The sequence below is a fragment of the Eleginops maclovinus genome, chromosome 6, assembly GCF_036324505.1.
Source record: "Eleginops maclovinus isolate JMC-PN-2008 ecotype Puerto Natales chromosome 6, JC_Emac_rtc_rv5, whole genome shotgun sequence".
NCBI lineage: Eukaryota > Metazoa > Chordata > Actinopteri > Perciformes > Eleginopidae > Eleginops > Eleginops maclovinus.
In genome coordinates, this window is record NC_086354.1 from 17,064,141 (window position 1) to 17,081,894 (window position 17,754).

General features: G+C 38.1%; 2 protein-coding genes across 5 annotated transcripts; both read left to right on the plus strand.

The window, feature by feature from the left end:
* The first annotated feature begins 4,036 nt into the window (after positions 1-4,036).
* On the plus strand, positions 4,037-6,963 carry higd1a (HIG1 hypoxia inducible domain family, member 1A). Its single transcript, XM_063885942.1, has 4 exons — positions 4,037-4,247; positions 4,716-4,790; positions 5,208-5,342; positions 5,551-6,963. Exons 2-4 carry the CDS (start codon positions 4,721-4,723, stop codon positions 5,622-5,624), a joined length of 279 nt encoding a protein of 92 aa, XP_063742012.1. The 5' UTR covers positions 4,037-4,247; positions 4,716-4,720; the 3' UTR covers positions 5,625-6,963.
* A 741-nt stretch (positions 6,964-7,704) lies between these two features.
* ccdc13 (coiled-coil domain containing 13) lies at positions 7,705-16,838 on the plus strand. Of its 4 annotated transcripts, none has more exons than XM_063886643.1 (14): positions 7,705-8,015; positions 9,284-9,474; positions 9,670-9,818; positions 9,906-10,048; positions 10,170-10,250; positions 10,338-10,454; positions 10,537-10,641; positions 10,782-10,952; positions 11,022-11,198; positions 11,859-12,062; positions 12,232-12,332; positions 12,537-12,599; positions 13,095-13,212; positions 13,313-16,838. In XM_063886643.1, the coding sequence occupies exons 2-13, from the start codon at positions 9,293-9,295 to the stop codon at positions 13,171-13,173; spliced, it is 1,572 nt and encodes a 523-aa protein (XP_063742713.1). In that variant the 5' UTR covers positions 7,705-8,015; positions 9,284-9,292; the 3' UTR covers positions 13,174-13,212; positions 13,313-16,838. The 4 variants fall into 4 exon arrangements, with proteins under 4 accessions (XP_063742713.1, XP_063742715.1, XP_063742716.1 ...); XM_063886645.1 differs by having other exon boundaries at positions 10,341-10,454; XM_063886644.1 differs by lacking the exon at positions 7,705-8,015 and adding an exon at positions 8,050-8,703.
* Positions 16,839-17,754: the final 916 nt, after the last annotated feature.

Here is a 17,754-nt window from a genome sequence, read left to right on the forward strand (position 1 = left end):
TTTGTAAAACATTCACAGTGTGACTGTGAAGTGAAAATCATCCCATACAAATTCAGCTCTTTAGTTACTTCTACGCTTATTTTGAAACATGTACCGTGTTGACATTTGTGTTGCAACATGTGTTGCAATGATGGTTTTATATTACAACATCAACATATATCCCTGAATCATATTTTGAATTTCCAAACAACATTTCTCTTTTATAAAGTCAACTAATCTTGAATTACCGTGCCGAGCTCCTCCAAGAGAAATATATACAGCCCCAGAAAAAAAAAACTTTCATAATAACCCTCCCCTCCATTGTCAGAGATCTGAAAAGTGACATATACTGTATGTCACTTTGGGCCTTAATGGTAGAGTTATTCTCCATTTGAGAATACATCAGCCTGAGAGTTTATTTATGTTTGGTAACAAATATGAGTCTTGTGGTACTTGTAACTTGCAATGCATCCATCTAGGAAGTCTATCCCCCCCATGAATGTGTTGTCCTCTTTCACAATGTGTGGCCTGTTGACTTCCAGAAAGGCTTTGCCTGACTTGCTCTAGCATTGAGCTTTGTCTTGAGGTTCAACTGCACAGATCAGGGTTACATATATGTTGTCATACTATTTGACGATGGCCATGTGTTCCTCTTTCTCCACCCTGGCATCAACCTGATTTGGTTAGAGCCTGCTGTTTCACTTTCATCTTAAACTTAAAGGAGTCTGACTCGACTCACCAAAATAGTCCCAAAGCTCTCTCAAGAGGAAGATTGTCTCTATCCAGTTCCAGGTCCTTTAGCTCCTTAGCCTTCTGCTCTTCTGCTATCATCTGCAAAACTGCCCGACTATTGCTGATCCATTTTTCCAGCACAAATCTCCCGTCTTTTACAGAGAGCATTAGGATCTTCAACCATTTGTATCACTGTCTTCCCTGACCCCAAGCCCATCAAACAGTCATCCACATAGAAATGTTGCTTAACCACTTCAACAGCCTCAGCAGTTTTCCTGCAGAGAAAATCTCTGTTTTCTTCTTTGACTTTGACCTGGTGAAACATAGCCTGTATGTCACCCATGAATGCCACAGGTTCCTGCCTGAAATGAGTGAGAACTCCAAGCAGTGAACTGGTAACTGATTTATGTCCTAAATCCTCGATGTCTCCAAATATCGGATCAGAAATGACTCGTTCATGTCTTTCAATGAATTTGACCAGGTCAATGAAATTATCTCTGTTGTTTGAGGCTTCCAGGATGTTATGAGCTTCGTTTCTCCATTGTTCCCGCAGTTTGTATGGCAACTTGGAGACAACCATTTTCATATTGGAGGGCAAATCCAACTCCTGCATGCACTGAAGTTCTTCCATTACATTAACACATCCACGCAGGAATAAAGTATAGGCTTGTTACGCTTTAATGTCTTCTGCATTTGTTATTGTTGGCTAAGCTAGAGCCTTTCCTATGTATGCAGCATCAATCTTGTACTCATTCCCAAAATGTTCTTGCAAGAGACCATTTGCCAAAATGTAGCCATGTGCTGGCAGGTACGGACCAGTTCCTGTGGCTGTCCCTTTGTGAACTGTTCTAAATAGTACAAGCAATCAACTTTGCTGGCTTTCTTTTCCACTCCTTGTTCAAATCCTTTAATGAAAGCTTTGTACTGAAACAGGTCTCCATCAAAGATAGGAATTTATCTTGCTGGTAGAGACAGTAAAGGTTGCTGTTGAACAAGTGCAGCTGTTATTTCATTTTGCTTTTGCATTATCGTGAACAAACCTTCAGGTGGAATTCGATTGATTTGCTGAAGGTGAATTTCCTCCATCAGCAATCAAAAACTATTTCGCCTTCCGATGGAACCTCTAAACACAAACATTGGTTCCTACCTTTATACCCACAGTGTTAATTGGCTCCTACACTCATACTTTAAACTCAATGGCATACAAATATTGTATGCCGTTTAGGACATGGTATTTTTGCTGTGATTCAGAAATAAAACGAATAATCAACATCCTTAACCAACATTTTTCGGAAAAAGTGTTATATATTATCTTAACTTTTTACAAGGCAGATAACTACATTAGAAGGTAAGACCCAAATGAAGTACTTGAATGTAATTGTTGAAACAAATCTGATTGTATAAAAAACATTACACTTCACATGTAGAGCAACAAACATGTCACTTTATAATTTATTTAATCAAGGAAAATGTAATTTGTTTCTACTCCAGCAAAATTCTATCAACTTCATACTATGTGATCTTTCGGTGAATTAAAAGCATTATTAAGAGCAACTGCAAAATCATGCAAAAATATTTGAGCTGCTCTGAATAACCCAACACTTCATTCATACAGCACCCCCTCAATAACCAACAATACAGTTGTGCCAGAGTGTACTCCTTTACTCAAAGTGACTACATACAAACTCATCCATAAAGTCAATGCAAAGCAAAAGACACAGATGCAAAGATGCATATATATTTTTTAAATCAAGCGAATCATTTGTGTGAGGCTGTCTTGTAAATGTATGCAAAAGAAAAAAGATCAGCCATTGGTTGTGGTACCTGGCATTCAAAGCTTCACAGTAACTCATATAAATTGATCGGACAAAAATCACAGTTTGTAAATGCATCTAAACTATAGTCTGTCTATGGTATGAACATTAAGTTGCTTTATTTATGCTTTTAAGACTTTTTTTTTTTTTGCGTATACGGTGCAGCTACAATGATAGGTTAGCCTTGATCTATCAGATATCTATTTTAGCAACAACAAAAAAAGTGTTTTGCGTGTCATTTTGGTGACAGACATGACAATAGATACAATTCAGGCTTGTTCCTATTGCCTGATGCGACTTACTTTAGACAGTTCTTTGAATGTCAGTGCTATTTCCCTATCTGGGTACAAGGCAAAGTGAAAAGCTAGGGTAAAAACATGAATTGGTCATTTGCAATATTACTTCCCCAGATCAGCAAAGACATATGTGTTGGATCAGTAAGAAGTATGCTACACTTAGATATGGTACTACATAACACTAAACAACAGCGTGCTCAGAAGGTTGTCTGGAAGATAAAGGTTGTTTGCAGCACTCCTACTTTGTCTGTTTACTTTAATCTAGAGTACTCATCAAGGCCTGAGGTCATGATCAGTGGGACCTGATAGTCCATAATTGCATCAAGGAAATACTTCAGGCTCATTAGGGCTTCAAAGCTGTTCTGATTTTCAAGAAAGGACACACTGCAGATGCTCTGAAAAGAACGTTTCAAGGTTTGTTATGTAGGTACCAAATATTTAATCAGCTCTTCAAAAAAGGAACTACAGTATTTTTGTGTCAATAAGTAGTTTCTAAATTTTGAATTGGGTGGCAATATTTGAGCATCTCAGGAAGAAATCGGAAGTTCCCCTATTTGTATCACTTAATGTAATTGTGAAGTGTCTCACAAAACAAAAAATTGTGGGTCATTATTATTAGAAGTAGCTTAATGTTTCTGTATTGTTGTCCTAAGTCGGATCCAGCATGTTCAGAAACGTGCAGCCATGAGAACTTGAACGATATGAACCTTCTGTTACATCTTCTCAAAGAGCCTCACGTAAAGCAAGAGTATTCACCCCAACTACCTCCATCTTCGTTAAAACAACACTAAGTCAGGGACTAATGTAAAAAGGGATCATACACAGGAGCAAACCAACGTGGTAACCCAAAGTGTCTGTGTGTGTGTGTGTATGTGTGTGTGTGCATGTCGTGTTTAACATTAAATAAGAGTTCATTTGTAATATGTGCTGCTACACTTAGAGCTGCAGAACAAAATACACGGTTAATTGACAGGAAGTTGTATCCGTCATTTGTTTCACTATCTTTGATTTTCCGAGTAGGTTGTACAACTGCTGCTGCGTTCATGACACATCGGATTCACTACCATCATCTGTCTGTTGCACTGTAACCTGAGCATAATCAGACGCATATGATAAGAAGAGCATATATTATGCAGCCAGAGTGAACATTATATTGTATAATCCTTAATGTTAACTTAATTATTGCCTGTACCGACAGAAATCTTATTCAGAACTTCATTTTAAAGTGGTATCCTATGTTTTACAATTTTCTCTTGTGATTGAACATCACACACCGTGTCACCGCTGACGTCAGTCCTGCGTGTGACGGTAGTTACATCACATAGCCGGCACTACTTCCTCTACTGTACGTGCGATCTCAGACTGCTGAACATTTAGGGACAATTTGTTTGCAGGCGATTCAATTGACGGCACAACCCTTAAACAGGTAAGACATTGTTTGAAAACTATGGCGTAGAATAATAGATGTTCTCTCTGTAGGTAAAACCGTAAATCCTCCGTCGTGTAAATCCTCTATCTGGACTTTTTTAGTTTATTATCTCAGGTGTTTCTACTATGTTGACAAAATAGTACTACTTAGCATAACACAATCGTTTGTACATGTTTTACAATATGCAGAGCATAATCATGAATGCATGAAAGGTCGTGTATTCCCTCTGTCCTTCATGTTTAACCTTTAGAAGTTCATGTGAAATGAACATGTGATCTACCTGAACATTTGAGTTGAAAACAAGCTTGGATTACTAATAAAGGCTAAATAATGAAGCTAACCTCAAACTCTAATAGGTTAACATTGCAGGTTATATGAATCTAACAAAGGATGGATCATGTAATGAAGGAGCTGGAATGCTTTAACCTCCAAGTCACAATTGTTTTCCTTTTTTTCCCTACTTAGTCAAGATGTCTGATTATGAAGAGAATGAATCCAAGTTCATGCGAAAAGCAAAGGAGAATCCATTTGTCCCAGTGGGTAAGTACATCATTTGCCTTAAAGGTCCCCTATTATGCAAAATGCACTTTTTGATGTCTTTTATACATAAATGTGTCCCCGGTGTGTAAGTAGAAGTGTGTGTAAGTTATCCGCTCGAGACTGTGATTTCCACGTTAGCTACACACTGTAGCCACTATAGGATCTATGGAGATGCTAGACATAGGCAGCTTGAACACAAATTTTTAGGGCAAAAAGGGCTTGCTTCTTTTACCGAGAAAGTCAGGGAAGTTCTCCGTTTTAAGGTCAATTCGCACTTTCACAACACAGGGGAATTATCCACAAATATATTATTTCACATAGTACCTTTGAGTGCTCCCCGTCTTTAATACTTTTGTCGTCGTTAAAGTTTGTTTAAGTTATCAAAGTAAATTGTAGCTTTCTTTTTTCTAATTGCAGGAATGGCTGGATTCTTTGCCATTGTGGCTTACAGACTGCTGAAAATGAAAAATCGAGGCGACACAAAGATGTCAGTTCACCTGATTCACATGCGTGTAGCTGCCCAAGGCTTTGTGGTTGGAGCCATGACCATTGGTATGTATCTTGTGTCATTGTGTATCTGATTAGACACTGCTTACATTTTTTCATTGAATTACAATTGGACTTAAACTGTATCCTTAAAAAAATAGGTCTGGATTGTGTCTGGTTACATTATCACCAATTTTGCTTTTCAATTATACACTTTTTGAGTGGAAGGTAAGGGTTCATTTGTAACTTGTCCTTTTTGTGTCTTTGTTTTCAGGGGTTATATATTCAATGTACAAGGATTACATTGTAAAACCCAGAGAAGAACAGAAAGCCTTGCAAAACAAGTGAACATGATGGAAATGTATATCCCTTAATATGACTTCATGTTAAGGTGTGTTGAAAGTTTATTTTTACAGATGTGTGATATATTTTATATGCACACATCCCCTTTAGCAGCTCACCTCTACTGTAAATTGGTCTAACCAATTGAGTACATCTAATGCCTATCCTCTAATACCTAATTTCCACTGAATCGACCCAACTCAACTGACTTTTGGTTCCTTTACTCAATTTCAAATTGTCCTGCTGAAAGGATCGCCTCATTGTGAGGGATACTCCGCTGATCAGCATAGCAAAATTGTGTGTAACTGTTGTCACAACATCATCAACATGAGATTTTCTGAATCTTTTATTTTTCACACAATTCGAGGAACATCTGCACTTTGTAAAATGTCTGGTGTACAACTTGGTATTAAGGGTCTGTCAATTGTTTAAGGGGTTTGAGTGAATTAAATAAAAGCGATGATTTTAACTTGGCTATTTATAAAAAGGCAGGTTTGAGCAGGCTGTCCCATGTCACATATGCCATGGTTTTAGTGATGATAATTGCAAACCCATGATTGTTCTGGAGTGTTTTAACTCCACCTGTTATTTATAGCTCTTCCAGAAGAAGTATGTGTGTTCAAAAATCAAAAACCACTGGGAAGAAAAATTGAAAAAAGTACGACTAGCCTAAGCCTATAGTTTAAAACAACCTGACAAATCTGACTCTTCTCTCTCTGTTTGTTTGTTTTTTCTTTCTTACACCAGCGATTTAACTTGATGTACTTTTGTAAGGATTTTTGTTGAGTGGAAAATGATTGCCCTTTGGTACACTTTTTTTTTCTTTTTTTAAACGGACATCCGAATGCTTAAGGAGTATAGTTATAGTAAGGCTTGGACCACATATGGTCTCAAACCTGAGACCATATGGCCTGTGTTTCAACAACAACGAGGTCACAAAAGGTTTGCGACTCACCACAGTATCAGATAATCACACACATTTATAAACTCATCGCATAAATTTAAAAAGGAAGAAAACATGAAACAAAACCACAAAGGTCTCCTGTTGGAATAAAATTGATTGCCAAGGCCAATTGCTTTTCTTCACATTTCTGTCATAATCTTGTGATGCACAGTGGTCCAATGTTTCAGAAGATTGGCAAATCTTCGTGGGACATATGAGCTAAACTAACTGAGGTTCACCTGCACACTTATTATTGATCATTAAGCCTACTTTGGGATTTGCTTATATAGATGCCTTGTTAAGTTATTCACAAAGTTCAGTTTTGAATGTTGTGTGAAATGCAGGAAATATTGTTTTTTTTTTCCTCCTGGAAATAAAGATAAAAAGTATTGTAATACTGAACTTGTCTATATTTGTTTTGAAAAGTCTCCGTATTGCACTGAACATATGTCTTGACTATTTTACAATATTCCTAACAAATGCCAACAAAGGCTCACTTCCCAGTTTATTATATACACTCAGAAACATAGAATACAATCTTTGTGAGGAACACCTCTCCTTTTATGCCTTAAACAATAACTCAACAGTACATCAAACCATAGCTTCCAGCAACATAACTCTAAACGTTTAAAAACAAAAAGTGAATATTGAAACATTCATGTAGGTATCAATGGAAGAAGGCTTTAGTTTTATAAATGTGGAGCCAACCTTACGTAGGTTTTTTCTTGTATGTATGTCGATATTTCTTGTTTGATACTCCCTGTAATTGGGACATTTTTACTCATCGTTTTATTGTGCTGGTGTCAACAATTTCCCATCATAAAGCCATTACACATTTGAACATTCACCTACCTCGCCCATTGATACAACTAAAACTGCTCTGCATTCCTGGACTTATGACTATCAAGCTTTAAAATACTTTCCTGTTGTCCCACCCTAAGATAAATGGGAATGAAATACTTAATAACTAATAAATAAATAATAACTAATAAATAAATCAGAACTTGAAATAATGTATTCATTTCCTGTTGGCAAGTGGCAAAAAGCTCTTCAATGCTGTGGCATTGTGACTTTGCACTTCTTGTGCAATGATGTCACATGATACTTATCAGGTTACACTATATAATCTCTATATACACAGCCCGGACAAAAAAAAGGTCACCACCTGGATTTACAGTAACTAAGCAGTTACAGTAGCTTCTCATTTGCTAAACAGTCATGTCGAAAGACATGTCCTGTGGTCGTGGAAAATATGTTAATCTGTTTCAGAAGGGTCAAATTATTGGCATCAAGCAGAGAAAACATCTAAGGAGTTTTCTGAAACTACTAAAATCGGGTTAAGAACTGTCCAACGCATTATTAAAAACTGGAAAGACAGTGGGGAAACATCATCTTCGAGGAAGGAATGTGGCCGAAAAAAATCTTGAATGATCGTGATCGGCGATCACTTAAAGGTTTGGTGAAATCAAATCGTAGAAAAACAACAGTAGAACTCACAGCTATGTTTAATAGTGAAAGTAAGAGCATTTACATACGCACAAGGCGAAGGCAACTCCAAATAAATGTTGAGACATTGCAGAAGCTTGTGGAAACGATGCCACAGCGAATGCGTACATCCAAAGCTAAAGGCGGTCCAACGAAATATTAGTGTGACCTTTTTGTTGGCCTGGCAGTGTAGTTTGTTTTAATCAAAATAATTCAAATTAAGGATTCCATTGCCATTTTTATTTATAAAGAGTTCAAAAATCACCAGAGACCCATATTTTCCATGACAGCACAATAAATGTGCTTGTGTGTATTTGCATATGATTGAGACTTATAAACACCCTTCGCTTTTTAAAGTATGTCGCCCTCTTGTGGACTTTTAAGATATTGCTTAGTAATACTATTCACATGGGAGAAATACTTTTCATCACACTTTAAATCACACAGACAAATGTGTCTGGTTGAGCACTGTGTTGGCCTTGGGGTTACCTGCTGTTACCTGCTATGTTGTTCCCAGAGCTACATTATTGCTCTCGCGAGATCTTGTCCCACGTCTCTAGAGTGCCGTTGCTATGGACACAGTAGCGTCGCAATCAGAGGGGAAGGGTATTTCTAATGTATTTAAAAAGACGTTACTTGGACGCATGTACACGACGGGTGAGTCATTTTTCTTAGCTTTTTACAATTTAACTGAAGACTACCTATTAAATAGTTTGAAGACTCGAATGAATCCTAACATCGATGTATTCACAGGCAGTCATATTATCGTCAACATCAACAGAAGCTTGCTAATCGCTCGTTACGTAATGTAACATAATGTGTTTCTTTTGCTTAAAGTTGTCAGTTTCAGTCTTTTAAGGTTCGTGCCTTTGAAATATAGGTCAGTGTAGTGTATTAATAACAACCTGACAGTCATGGAGTTTGTGCAACAAGAAGGAGTCATCATCTGTGGGGGCTATTAAGATATGATGTCCTCATGTTTACTATACATCTCACAAGAGATAACCTTTGTTGGCATTTATTCAAAGAAGTTCTTGGATTTGGAACTACCAATTGCTAAACTCGTAAATGTACAGTTGTGTTATTTGAATGAGTTAAAACTGAAAAAATGCCAAATCTATTCATTTAAAATCCAGAGGGTCCAACATACCCACGATATTACTTTAACCAATTTCTGGAATTTTTTAAACTATTTTTCACCTTTTATAAATTGAATGATCTTTTCTTATTGTATAAGTCTTAGATCATGGAGAATGAGGATGAAATAAATGACATGAGACTTCAGTTCCAAGCGCTACAAAGGCAGCAGGAAAGAAGAAAACTGGATAGGAAAAAGGAGAAACGACCAGATGAGCTTGATGTCATTGGAACCCAGGATGATTTGGATCTATCTAAGCAAGGAATTCAGTCAGACAATGTCGAACACAGGTGAGTCCTGGCTAAAAAATATTTTGTTGTAATATTCTTTATTGTTTTGGAACTTTATTAATGACACAACACTATAAATAAGTATTCATTATATGTCACCTATGTATCGGTGAAGAATCATGTTTTTATACTGGCATTGAGCCACTCATTATCATTGAGTGGTTCAATTGTATATTTTTAATGACCTCCCTATAGACTGCTGCAGAAAGACAAACAACCTTTGCTAGACCAGCTGAGGGAGCTAAAGGATGAAAATGGTCGACTGTTCAAACTACTGAGTGAGAAAGATTTTGAAATTAAACACCTGAACAAGAAAAGGGAAGAAGAGCGAATGGTTTTAGCAGGTAAAACACCAAAGCTTTGCACCTCAGTAATATAAGAATTATGGCTATATCAGAGCTTCCTTGTGACTTAACCTCTCCTCCATTTAGGCACATCAGGGCTGGCAGGGGATATCGCAGCCACCAAGATTGTCGAGCTGTCCAAGAAGAATAGAGAACTTCATGCTGAAATTGAGCGGGAAAAAATTAAATCCAAGCAAAACAGCAACAGAGTCAAAGATCTTGAGAAGGAGGTAGCATAGTTTTGTTTTGATTGCAACATTTATTGGATTTGCAGATTGATTTCACACAATTCCTTACACTTCGCCACTCACTGTTTTAAACTATAAATGTATGTTATGTTGTTCTCTATAGCTGCAGGCGGCTTTGGCGCTCTTTCCACCTGGGCAAAAGATTGATACAAGGTCACAGCATAAGACATATGATGACTGTGAGGTAAGAATAATTGTGAACATTCACCATAACTTTCTAATTGTAATGATGGCATCTTAGTCTGAATCTCGATTCATCCGTTCACAAAAGCAGGAACATCCAATGGTGAAATCTCTTCAGGAAAAGTTAGCAGCTGCCCAGCGGAAAGCAACTGAGTATCGAAACCAGGTTCAATCCGTCAAACAGGAGCTTAAAGTAGCTCAGAAGGTAGAATTATTCTGTATATACCAAGTTTAACTACTCTCATTGATATGATTAATCAGCATTGACTATTTGAACTGTACTGTAGGTTTTAACCAGTGAGATTGGAGAGGAGGTCAACTTTCAGCAATTACTGAACAGCCCTGGGAGCTTTAGAGGTCGCTCGCAGCAGATACTGGCTCTTCAGACAAGGGTAAGCTGGAACTCATAACAATCCACCTCAAAGTTAAGTCATTGACTTAACAGCGTTAAAAATATATTGTATAGTCACTATAAAAAAGAAAACATATAGAACAAACAACAACACAAACAAAACTGGGTGTTGTGCAACAGGTTCGGGACCTGGAGCAGCAGCTGAACCAGTATACTCAGCAGAGACAACCAAGCATCCTGAGTTTGGAGGAAGAGCTTTTTGACAAGAAAGTCCTCCAGAAAACCCTTCATCAAGAGAGGAACCTCAGCTACATCCGCACCATGGAAAAGGAAAAGAGGGAGGCATTTGAGGTATGTATAATTTATTGTCAATTAATTTGAATATGAGTTTTTGTGGATGAGACCCTGCTTTTCTTCCAGAGGATCTCAGCAGACTATGAGGCCATCCTGAATGACCATGAGGATGTGAAGAAAAAGTTGGAAGCCTCTAAAGCCAGAAACAAATCTCTCTCTACCGAAATAAAATCTCTGAAGGCCAAGATCTCCACCCTCCTGGAAAAGGAAAAACATGATAATGAGCTTGTGGATGCCCTGCTGGTAAGGCTATTAGACAAAAGAAGAATATCTATAAGAGTAAACTTAAAGGTGCATCTTTCTAATATGTGTACACACAAAAATTGTGTTTTTCTCAGTTCTACAGTAAATCTTGTAAGAGGTTAGGACATTTTGTCATGCTGAAAGTAGTGCCAAGTGTAGATGTACATGTTTCAAAATGAATGGACCTTTGTCAACTGCAGAAAAGCATTGAAAACTGTGAACTGAAAGGTTTTCAGCAACACAAATATTTTTCATATTGTAGCTCTGTAAGGGGGAAGGTGTCACATGGTTTTTCTGGGTTTAGCTGCAAATGCTCCATTAAAGGCATAAAAGGTTTTATCCATCTAATGGTTTATTAAGTACAGACAAACACATTCAATCACTCAAAGTGTATTAATATAGCCCAATAACAACAATGTTACATTTGTCTCAGGGGACTTTACATCATTTGAATACCACACCCTCTGTCATTAAACCCTTTTATCAGACAAGGAAATAAGAAACCCCACAGTTATTGGGAAGAAAAACAATACGTTATCAGGTCTTTCACATCACATTTAAAAGTTAAAATGAGTCACAGACTAAACAAAGAAAGATCTATGTGATACGCCTATGCCTTACCTTGCTCTTAACAATGACCGCCTCCTGTATTTCATGCAGAAACAGCAGTTGCAGATGCAGGAGGTGCTGAGACAGCTCGGCCAACAGCAACATGAACAGAGCAATGAGACCCAGTCAAGACAACAGCAGAGCAGCGAGCCTTTTCTGCACAACGCTCCTATCCACAGGCTTAGACAGACAGTTGCTGAGAGAGAGGCCAGAATCAAAGAACTAGAGGGCAAAATACAGCAGCTTTCTGTCAAGGTAAAAAAACTAAATGTAAAATTATGGTAATGACCATAGTAAAATGTTGACGCAAGGAAATGTTGTATTTGAATTCTTGCACATGGAACACAACTGTAATATATCTCCCTCCAAAACCTTGCAGTATTTAAAAAAAAATAAGTTTGTGATATAAAATCAATGTTTGCAGGAGGAGAGCATGGAGAGGCAGTCCAGCCTGAAGACAACACTTTGCAGTTCAGGGTTTCCGCCTGAAGAGGGAGACATTGACAAAATAATAACATGTTCAGGGTATGTACAGTAATGAAACCTATGCCAACTTATCATTGGATATGAATACATAACATATTACTTCAGTGGAATTAGTCCTGACAGATCTTTCTTTTTTGCTAACTGTTACAGTGAACTTGTTTTTTGAGACATCTTGAACAACAAGTCACCCATTTTGTGTGATGCCTGTTTTTCAGGGAGTAATGTCTTTTAATATTTTTGCAGTTCTGTTTCTAAATTTGGTCATAAACTGGTGTTGCCTGCTGTGCAAAGCAGTATAGAATTCAAGTAAGTGGACACAATGCTACCCTACCCTATTTGCTACATAATAAATGTGTCACTCTGATAACCGGCCAACCCAGTGTAATGACTATAAAAACCTCGGTGCTGAAAATGACAGACTCCATGAGATATGAGACTCTGAGAGTTTGTTTGTTTGGGGTTCTATTAAATTATTCACATGAGAAACGCTGAACCTCTGAGATTACATTTTCATGGGGCATGTTTTTGTGCATCATAGACATCAAAATTATGCCTATGATTCACCACCCCAAAAATATTTAAATTTGTGGTTCTTAATGCAAGCACATTGCAGAGCCATGGATTCTTGATATCCAGCACTGCAGGTTGTTGTGTGTTGCAACTAAAAGATTATTTAACGAGTTAGTACATTTATCAATGTCCATCTAAAGTTTCATTAGTGCATCTCTAAAGTCACCATCGATGAAGGAATATAATCATTTTAGATTCATTTCTAATCAAATCCTTGCTTAAATAATCCAGAGAGAAAGAGATGAACCAGGAGGAGCGCCGCAGGATCCTCGAACAGCAGCTGGAGTCAACACAATGTGATCCAAAGTAAGGACTGGGCAGTCAGCAAGGGTAAAACTGGTATGCCAAGGTCAGTTATATCAAATAGATTGGACATTTTTCCTCTTATGTTCAATTCCCTGATTGCATTATTAGTAATATACCATTTCTATATTGTTTTTTGCTTTCAGAACTCCGCCCCTCAGAAGCAGTTTCCCTCAGCACCAGTGTGGCAGGAGTCGCCGAGCAACAGGAACTGTTAGATGGTCCTAAAAATTGGTTGTCATTTGTCAACATCTTATTTTAAAAGAAGCAAGATTTTTTTTTTCCAACTCAAGATTTTCACAAGAAAACGGAAATAACGATGCCTGGCAAAGGACATATTGCTTATGGACAGTGCTCATTTCAACCCCTCATGTTGGGGCAGCACAGAGATGTCCATGTTGCTCTTTTATGTTGTCTCCTGGTTGGTCATTTAGCTGGAGGAAACACAGGCGCTGAGGGCATTGCTAAAGAGCACTCTCCACCATGACCGGCAGCTCTGCAATGACGTGATGAGACAAGCCAAGCGTGTTTTCCTGCAGGCTCTGTGACAGCCCAGACTAGACACTAACCAGGGGAACCAGCCAGTCCCTGCTCAACCTCACTTCCAGCTGAGCACTACCTTCTCCTGTCACATGTGACAAACAGCAGTCTGCAGGAAACAGGCTCTCCTCCTCTGCCACAAAAAACATCACACGGAGCTAGGTCTTTTTCTCCTTATGGAACCCTTCAAGACGGTGTCTGTTGGTTCCTTTGTGCTTTTGCCGTTTCCAACATAAAAGCTTGAGTAGCTTGAGCAGCAGCGCTTTCAGCTTAACTGTGGTGTGACAAGTGTTCCTGCTGATTACAGAAATGTTTGATTCACATTTTCTCTGCTTGCAGTTTTCTAAATGTTTTCCTCTGCGGGTAACCTGAAGTGCATTAGCGGTATAGAAAGCAACAGTCTGTTTTGTAAGCCATCCGGATGTCCAATTTAATCAATGGAAGGCAAACCCAATCTTTACCAAATGTTTTGAGTATATTGTTTACATTCATGGCTATGACCTTCCTAGAGTTATGAGTTTTTTTTGGCTCCAGATGGTTGTACATAAATGTGTGACAGGCCAAGCCAAATAGTAAACACCCCAGTTAAGTTCACATACATTTCAATATTACTTTTAAATATTCCTGCTAATCATTTCTGACTTAAAACCAGATGTGTGGGAATAGTGGTTGAAAATGAATGAGGGCTCAAGCTACACAAACTCCCACTGTAGTCCTCCATAGACTCCCCAGAGCATGTCACACGTATGTACAGAATGCAAGCCTCGCTCCTCAACCCAAAGGTTGCCTGGATGTGCGTAGCCTGGTGGGACTGCGCTCTACATTCATACTAACATCCGAGTTATTTTCTTCCGATGTAGCCAAAAGGATTTCAGCAGAAACCCCCCCTCCACCTTTCCTCTGCCTCCACATCACGCTTAATTTAAAACCATGGCTGAGTTAGTGTGCTGCTTCAAATACCGCACTATTTCTTCCAGGACCCTGTGGGAGATTGGCAGGTCCCCATTGGACTGAGCGAGAAAAAGTGCCACAAGACAAAAATATCAGAGTTTGGATGTGATGAAGAAAGCCTTTATGCTCAGAGTAACAAAAAACTGCTTGTGTTAAATACCTCCTGGATAGAAGGTGAGGAACGCTTTAATGTAGTCGAGTGAGATGCCATTGTAGGAACAGATGAGATAACATAAGCTTCATGACTGCATGCCTTACAGGATTGCCTATGAGGTTTTTGAAATGTGCGTGAGAAAAGGTGACATACATGGTCCCTAACTGCATTCAATTCAAGAGAAAATGTTGAACTTAACACATTTTTGTTCAGTTGTGCTTTAAGTTGGCAGCAGCTAATCGTGGCCATGACTCTCTTGTAAAAGAGATTTTTAATCTAAATAATCTAATAATATACGACCTCATGAATCAGTTTTGTAGAGCATGTGGAACATCTTCTCAAACATTAAATATAAAGCTTGTATTTGGCCAGGTGATATTGAGATATTACCAGCTATTGAAAGTGAATTCATTCTCATTGCTGTTCAATTTTAATTTCACTGTTTAATTTCAGTTACAAACCAATGTCACAGATAATGTGACTACTCTGCTTGATTAGATTTTTTAAATAGTGTCATCACTTTCAAATAAATTACACTTCCCCAGACAATTTTAATATTGTTTTATGTAGCTGTATTACGCATAAAGGTGTAGATTTATTCCAAAATGCCCAATAACCCACCAAACCAAACACAAACTTATGTAAACACAGCATACGTAAACAGCCTCACCTATTTGTCATTCCAGCTTTGAATGACTCCTTTCTCCATCCTTCTCCTCAGAGGTATTCCCTCGTTCTGGACCAATGCTTCCTGCAGACCATTGACTGCATCCAGAAAGTAAAGTAAATAGTGGAGCCGTGAACGCAGAGGTTAAAGTTAGCCATCAGTATATGAGGGATCTGTGAACTTTACTCAGGCCAGCAAACGGTTTGTGCCTCTATGAGTCCATTCATCTCCCACTGCCTCTCATTTACATGTAATGGAAAGAAAATAAACAGCGGTGTCCTAATGTGCTCATTTACAGTAAGTAGAAATAAAGTAATGGGCTGTTATCTTTACTAAGCCATTGGTGAAACAGTGATAAGCACAAGTCAAATGTTGATCATACTGTAGTGTAAAGCAGAATAGTTGCTGACAATGACTTCTACAATAAAGTATAAAGGTGTTTTACTACAATCTTCCCCAAAAGTTTAGTTAATGTCAGCTTTAAAAAACAAAAAGGCAGTTTGCATCATGTCCATAGTCAATACATCTGCTCTTTGTAATCCTTTGATTATCTCTGCAGGGTGGCATCACTAGATGGCAGTGTAGTTAGTCATATACTGCACATCAACCTCTTCTGATGGGTTGCTCTGACAGTCAGTGACTTGTTGTTGTCCAGCAATAACACTCTCTGTAGCCAAATATGCCACTTAAACAATTGTTGTGTAATCTGTTGTACACAACAATGATGTGCTATCAATACAGTACAGTTTAGCTGTCATTAGAATTACCCAGTTGTGGTTAAATCAATAGATATTAATAAAAACATGATCGCACTTATTCTGAAAGCTACAAGATACAGTGGTGACATTTCTGAAGAATATCTGTATTTTTTGCTACAATGAAACAAAGTGACACCTAACATAAACTCACTATGAATAGAAAATGGTATACATTTTACTGTAGCTCCTCAAACTCTGACAATGGCATGTTCTCTGCTGTTTGCAGCTTTCTGCCCCTCAAATCGCTGTACTAATCTAGCCGTCACACTTGACTCTAAAATTAAATTGCTTCCCATATTCTGTCAAATGTTCCGTCTCGGAAATAATCAATTTCTCCAGGAAACACTCAACCTTACGTCTGATGACCGTTTTGAAAAAGAAAATAGCAGTTTTGTTTTAATTCAACATCTAGAAATCTTCCACATACATTTGAGCAATTTGAAATGCCTCAAAAAAATGACCCTTGTCAGATGAAAGACAGGCAGTATATATTTGTAGCCAAAGTCTTCCAGAGCCGGATGTTTGCATCATTGGCTGTGACATGTGTGTCCATCATCGCTCGTGTGGATATCCTTAATAATAAATCACAACACTGTCACTTTCTCAGCACCTACTGTCCTCTCACCAAGGTATTTGTCTCCAAATGCTACTGTGTTGTTTTCTATATAGTTGTATTTTTTATATTTTGTGAATACCTTATTGTACAGTATGTTTCTGTAAACAAATCTATATTTTATATATATATAATATATTCCTGTCCCTTTTTCTGCAACAACCAAAAATCGCCCCTGGGGATCGATAAGGGTATCTCAATGTTTAAGCCACTCTGAGGGCAAGTCCCCTTGAAGAACACATTTGTTTAACCAGTCCCTTAACACATGCTGACACAATGGCTTTGACATTTTGCTCTTGAATACAATCACTGCCAGTGGGAGTTTCTGCCTCAGGGAGATGTGTGCATAAGCACGGCTGCTAACAGGATGCTGATTTATTAAGTTTTACCTTTATCTGAGAGTTCACAGTGTAGAGAGAGATAGAAAATAATTGGGAGAGACAAAAGGGGATGACATGCCAGCTGAGCCACCTCGAAGCCCCAGGAGGCTGGCAGAGAAATATGTTTTCTGTTTATGCTTTATGAATATAAATGTTTTGTCTTGACACAATCACATCCGATGATTAATGCTTAATGGGTCTCATTATGTTTGCACAGGCTAATAAACTGGCTTTATTTAGTGCGCTATGTAAAGGTGGTAAAAAAAAAATGCTCAGATATTTTAAGCTTCCGAGACAATCCCTAATGAGTTCCTTTATTAAAGCAGAGCGCCACTCAATTTAAAAAATGTAGATATGTTGTGCTTATTTATGTCACCACCCCATCCTATATACTCTGTTGTCTGTCATCTATCTTATGTAACGGATCTGTTATTCTGTAAAAACATAGAAAGTGGGACATGCTTGTATAACATAACACAAATGAACAGGCCCCAAGCTCTAGCACCCTAATTTCCCTCTACACTG

Bases quoted from the DNA above. Each gene is read 5' to 3' on its own strand.
- higd1a (XM_063885942.1), top strand. From the start codon at position 4,721: ATGTCTGATTATGAAGAGAATGAATCCAAGTTCATGCGAAAAGCAAAG. The intron at 4,791-5,207 runs GTAAGTACATCA...TTCTAATTGCAG, and splicing joins GAATCCATTTGTCCCAGTGG to GAATGGCTGGATTCTTTGCC. The intron at 5,343-5,550 runs GTATGTATCTTG...CTTTGTTTTCAG, and splicing joins GGTTGGAGCCATGACCATTG to GGGTTATATATTCAATGTAC.
- ccdc13 (XM_063886643.1), top strand. From the start codon at position 9,293: ATGGAGAATGAGGATGAAATAAATGACATGAGACTTCAGTTCCAAGCG. The intron at 10,642-10,781 runs GTAAGCTGGAAC...GTTGTGCAACAG, and splicing joins TACTGGCTCTTCAGACAAGG to GTTCGGGACCTGGAGCAGCA. The intron at 12,333-12,536 runs GTATGTACAGTA...ATATTTTTGCAG, and splicing joins AAAATAATAACATGTTCAGG to TTCTGTTTCTAAATTTGGTC.